Source organism: Cryptomeria japonica, chromosome 1 (genome assembly GCF_030272615.1).
Source record: "Cryptomeria japonica chromosome 1, Sugi_1.0, whole genome shotgun sequence".
Classification (NCBI taxonomy): domain Eukaryota; kingdom Viridiplantae; phylum Streptophyta; class Pinopsida; order Cupressales; family Cupressaceae; genus Cryptomeria; species Cryptomeria japonica.
In genome coordinates this window covers 128,166,137-128,172,272 of record NC_081405.1, presented here as the reverse complement: position 1 = coordinate 128,172,272, position 6,136 = coordinate 128,166,137, and the positions used below count along the sequence as shown (strand labels likewise).

Here is a 6,136-nt window from a genome sequence, read left to right as displayed (position 1 = left end):
GTATCCATCTGAGCTACAAGAAAGATGAGCTAGGACTTCGATCATACAAACTAAATAGACCAGGAGCATTAATACTTCATGAGATACAACTCATCTTGCCAAAGAGGAATACAAAATACAGGTAGATGATCGGTATCGAAGGGTCAGGATGCTAAAGGAGCGATCTCGATGATCTAAGTAATAATTACTGCCACCTTAATGCAAACAATAAAATCACATAATGAGTGTCACATCATCATTACTAGAGTACCCTATGCATGTGCAAGCCAAGGAAACCATACTGGCGAAGATGGGGGCTAAAGGACAAGCAAGTCAGGCAAATTTGACGATTAGGTAGAAGAGCCAATGGTGGTCACTGATCTGCAATGGGAAACTACTCATCAGTTACCCATCGTGACTCAGTGACAAGATAGGCAAGGTCCAGTGGAGGGACCAGCCAAAGGTGAGTTGGCAAGTGAAGTGGCAGATCAGGTGGCAAGATAGATGGTGGCCAGCTGGATGCGCGGACACATCAGGAAGTGACATGTTGCAGTGGACAACAGGCAAGTTAATAGCCGAGCAAGTTGGAAATGATCCAATGGTTGTCATCGGTCTGCAAATGGGAAAGTGCACGACGTTTATTCATCATGGCCCAGTGACACACCACTAGCAGGTGGTTAAGCAGAAAGTTAAGGTAGATAGATAGTGAAGACGGTGAAGAGGAAGCAGTTAAGAAACCAAGGACCCTAAAGATTGAGTGGTTGACAAGAAGATCGACGGTGGTCGCTGATCCGCAAAGGGAATTAGCTTTACCCATTGTGACCCAATGATAAAGAACAACCAAGGACCGAAAGTGGGTTCAACGGTGTTGAGGTGGTAGACAGGTGGAAGGTTAGGTGGGGCCCAAGTGGATTCTAGGCAAACCAGAGGTTGACATGAGGCAGGGCGCAAATACAAAGGGCAAGTTAATGATTGTGCAGATTGAAGATGATCCAATGGTTGTTGCTAAACCTCAATGGGAATGGGAAATTGTATGAAATTGTACCTGATGGTGGGCCCGACGGAAGAGTGGCCCATGTGATTTAAAGAGTTGGCAAGTTAGAGAAAGATCAATGACCAACATTTTACCGCAATGAAAAGATGCTTGAGCATTAATCATTGTATATCAGCGACAAAGAACATGCAGTAAAGAATGAGATAAAGTTCGGGCAGATATAAAAGATCCAATGGTGGTCGCTGATCCGCAATGGGAAACTGCTCGTCAGTTACCCATCGCGACTCAGCGATAAGGCAGGCAAGGTCCAGTGGTGGGCCCAGCCTAAGGTATGTTGGTAAGAGAAGTGGCGGACAAGGTGGCAAGTTAGATGGTAGCCAGTTGGATGCATGGGAAAATCGGAAGTCATACGTGGCAGTGGTCTGTAGGCGAAATAACCAAGCAGGTTGGAAATGATCTGATGGTTGTTGCTAGTCCGCAATGGGAAATTGGATGACGTTTATTCATCATGACCTAGCGACAAACCACTAGCAAATGGTTAAGGCAGAAAGTTTAGGCATACAAATAGTGCAAATGGTGAAGAGGCGGCGGTGAAGAAACCAAGAACCCTAAAGATCGAGCGGTTGACTTGAAAATTGACAGTGGTCACTGATCCGCAATGAGAATAAGCATGATGATTACCCATTGTGACCCAGCGATAAAGAAGAGCCAAGGACTAGTAGTGGGTCTGGTGGTGTTGAGGTGGCAGATAGGTGGTAGGTTAGGTGGCATCCAGGTGGATTCCAGGTGAACAAGAGGTTGACACAAGGTAGGGCGCAAAGACAAAAGGGCAAGTTAATGAGCGTGCAGATTAAAGATGATCCAATGGTTGTCACTGAACCGCAATGGGAAAATGCACAACATTTATTCCTCACGACCTAGCGACTGAATGGTGGGCCTGATGAAAGAGCGGCCTGGGTGAGTTAAAGAGCTGGAAAATGAAAGAAATATCGACAACCATCGTTATAATGCAATGAAAAGATGCTCGAGCATTAATCTTCGCGGATCAGTGACAAAGCATGTGTAGTAAAGAATGAGATAAAGTTCGGGTAGATATAAAAGATCCAATAGATGTCGCTAAACCGTGAAGAAAAATTGCACGATGAAAACTCATCATGGATCAACGACAAGGAAGAGCCAAGGTCCAGTTGCTGGCAAAGGGCTTTCAAAAAATGAAATAAACTCCCTCTAAAATTAGGCTAAACTTAAGATAAAATCGACTGTAATGTGACTAAAAAGGCTCGAAAAGAAGATAAGGTGGACTCTGGAGGGACTCATAATTTTTTATTCCTTGTAGTATACAATGTCTATATAAATATTTATACCTATATATTCATGCATATATATTTCAGTTGTGATGATATATATGAATGCATGTCTATATACATATGCATATTCCTATATACAACTACATACTACATGTCTTAAAATCTTATAAGGCATAAGGCAATGATCAAAGAAAGGGTTCCATAATTAGCTTATAGACTGACCATCAGCTCTTGCATTAGCCAGTGCATCCGCTCTAGAATTCCCTTCATGATAGATGTGGTTGAAAGACAATTTCTCAAAAAAAATTAGGAGACATAGAGCTCTAGCCAAGAGAGCATTAAGCTTCCAATTAGTAAGGGAGCCTTTTCTAAGGCCATTAACGATAATGGCCAAGTCTCCTTCAATAGACAATTTGTGGATGCCTTTGTTTTGGCATAGAAGAAGACCTTCAATGAGGGCTAAAATTTCAGCCACATTGTTATACGCAAACCCTATGGGTTTAGCTGCCCTGGCCAATTCCTTGCCTTCTTTGTCATGCAAACAAAACCCAATACATGCATTTCTTGGATTTCCATGACATGCTCCATCAAACCTTAACTTAAACTAACCCCTTTTTGGGGCTATCCACTTACAAGCGTTCCTCAATTCTTGATTTTTGGAACTGCCAATACCAACAAAGGGAGGGATCCTCAAGCCAAACCATCTCCCTCTCATCTTTGCATCCAGTAGGTCATTTCAGAGAGTGTTGGGGAATTTAGAGATTTTTCTATTTAAAAGCTCTACTATTGCAGCTTATATTTTATTTACTAAGAGGGACCAATTCATCTTCTTATTCTTAAAGAGCCTCCTATTGCGTTCCTTCCATAGTTCCTAGATAACCATCGAAGGAGTTAAGATCCATAACCCTCCATAGAGGGAGTTCTTAAAAAGTATTGGCCATGCTTGAAACATTCCTAAGATAGAGTGAGGAAGGGCAAAGGACCATCCTAATTTATCGCACAATCATAGCTAGCATTTAGATGCATAGCTGCAATTGAGAAGGATGTGATCTGTATCTTCATCCGCCCCTTCACACAAAGGGCGTCTACTAGCACCTTCGTAGCCCATCCTTTTAAACATATTTTCTTTGAGAATCTTTCCCTGCAGGGCCAGCAAAGAGAAGACCCCAGCCTTAGGCAGACACATCTTGTCCTAGCACAATGTTGTAGGGACCGAGGTGGTTGAAGAAAGATGCTTCTTACAGAGAGCATTATAGCCAACTTTGGAGGAATATTACCCCAATTTTGAACCATCCCAGATCAAATAAGCAGGCCCTAAATTCAAAGCGACCATCCTATTCTCCAAAATATCCCGAAGCAGAGTTTTTTCATTAGCAGGTATATTAACCTGATCGAGGGATTTCCAAGACCAGCCCTTAGCTAAGTCACCCTCTAAGGGTGAAATATAGTCCTTAACATACCTACCCCAACTAGATATAAGCGATACTCTAGAAGACTCCAAATTAGCCTGATGTTGAAATACTAGAAAACCCCCCCAAGAGTCTGACCAGAAGAGGGCTTTATCGCCCTTACCCAAATTCCAAGTTAGTTTCTCTGAGATGATATTCCTGCAATCCATCATAAAGTTCCAAATATGGGAGCCTCTCGATGGAGAGGGATCTCTGAAGAGGCTTAAATGGTCTCTACCTTGAAGATACTTGTGGAAGAGGATTTGAGCCTATTTTAGATTAGGAGACTTAAACATTTTCCATACTAATTTAGATCCTAATGCCCTGCTTTGAACTTTAATATCCTTAAGCCCCAAACCCCCTGCACACTTGGGCCTATAAATCTTGTCCTAGGCCAACATGAAGATACATTTCTTATCTTTCGTCCCTTGCCAGAAGAAGGATCTAAGATGTCTATTTAACATTTCCTTTATAGACTGGGTTATGCTAAAACATGAGAATTGATAGATCGAAATGGCTGCTAGAACTGATTTAACCAATGTATCTCTGCCCGCAGAGGATAGCCATCTGCCTTTCTAGGTTGCTATCCTACGTTTGATCTTGTCAACTAATCTAGACCACAGATTAGAAGACCCTGAACCCTTATCCAAGGGCAGTCCAAGATATTTACAAGGGAGGCTGCCTAGATTAAAATTCAGAATATTGCATATGCTTGTTTGAACACTAGCTTGAGTATTAAAAAATAAGACTATAGATTTAGCCGGATTAATTTCCTAACCAGAGGCCTAAGAGTAAGAATCCAAGATAAGCTTGAAATCCTGGGCCTCACTAAGATTTCTACATCCATAGAGCATAGTATCATCTACAAATTGTTGATGCATTATAGGATCTAGGTTACTAGTAATTCTAATCCCCAACAACATACTAGCCTCCTTGGCTCTGGAGATCGATCTACCCAGTGATTCAGCCATATTAATAAAGAGAAAAGGAAAGAGAGGATCATCATGCCTCAAACCTCTAGAAGAGCTAAAAAAACCTTTTGGGGTACCATTAACCAAAATAGAGAATTTAGGCGTAGATATACATTCAAAAATCAGTTTGATCCATGAATCTGGAAAGCCAAAGGCTTCTAAGCATCTACATAGAAATCTCATGTTCACCTTATCATAATCTTTTCTGATATTTAATTTTAGGAGCATACTAGGGATCCCATTTTTTTGGATCGAGTGGATAGCTTCTTGAACTATAATGACCCCATCATAAATGGATCTCCCAGAAACAAAGCCTGTCTATTCCTCACTAATCAACAAGGGGAGGAGTTTCTAAAGCCTATTAGCTAAAGTTTGGGTGAAAATTTTGTAAATCATATTGTAGAGGGCTATAGGTCAGAATTCATCAAAACACTCTGGTTTGTCATTTTTAGGGATAAGGGCTAGAAAGGTGTTGTTGATTTCCTTGAGGATGTAACTTCCTCACAGGGGATTTACCTGTCGTAACTTCCTCACTAAGAAAGGGCCAACATACTTGGAAGAAGCTAGTAGGAAAGTCATCCGGTATAGGGGATTTATCTAGGCTCATTTGCTTAAGAGAAGCTTCAACTTCTGCTAGAGAAAAATTGGCATTAGGAGCATCAAAATGTTTCTTGTTCAAAAGCTTAAGGATACTCTTGATAAACATGTCTTGGGCAGAGTTATGAGGGCTCTGATCCAAGGTTAAAATAAGGGTAAAGAAATCAACAACCTCTTTCACAATGGTAATAGGATTAACCACCTCAAAGCCATTACTATCCTTAATTCTTACACTATTGTGAAAAAAATTGGTGTTCTTATCGCTCGCCTCCAAGAAGGACTCTTTAGATTTTTGTTTCCAGAAGACGTCTTCTTTTGCGAGAATAGATTCATAGTCCACCATAAGTTTCTTCTCTTTGAGAAACAAAGACTCATCCATACCAAATCTAATCACTTGCTCATTAACTTCTTCCAGCTCAGCTTCCACTTTAGCTTTTTTATCGAAGATATTGCCAAAGCGCTCCCTATTCCATGGAATAAGATTCTTCTTGATTATCTTAAGATTGTTAACAACCTTAAAAATCTCGGATCTAGAGATCATGGCCCCATTCCACCATTCTTTTAGGAGCTCTAGGATATGATCATCTTTAAGCCACATATTTTCAAACTTAAAAGGACATCTCCTAGGGCTATATTCCCCTTGAAAATCTAGTGAAATGGGGAAGTGGTCCGATCTTGAAAAAGGTAAAATTGAGGCTTCCAAGGTGAAGGGAAAGTTGATAAGACTTCTCAAAACAAAGAACCTGTCCAGTTTCTCTGCAATGTTGCTAATTTTTAGCCTACGGTTATTCCAAGTAAAGGCATCCTTGACCATATTGATCTATAACATACTGCTCCTAT

At 41.0% G+C, this 6,136-nt stretch overlaps 1 protein-coding gene across 1 annotated transcript; it reads right to left on the bottom strand.

Moving 5' to 3' along the window:
• Positions 1–5,147: 5,147 nt before the first annotated feature.
• LOC131856724 (uncharacterized) lies at positions 5,148–5,894 on the bottom strand. Its single transcript, XM_059208625.1, has one exon. The coding sequence runs from the start codon at positions 5,892–5,894 to the stop codon at positions 5,148–5,150; it is 747 nt and encodes a 248-aa protein (XP_059064608.1).
• Between the last annotated feature and the right edge of the window lie 242 nt (positions 5,895–6,136).

Bases quoted from the DNA above. Each gene is read 5' to 3' on its own strand.
- LOC131856724 (XM_059208625.1), bottom strand. From the start codon at position 5,894: ATGTGGCTTAAAGATGATCATATCCTAGAGCTCCTAAAAGAATGGTGG.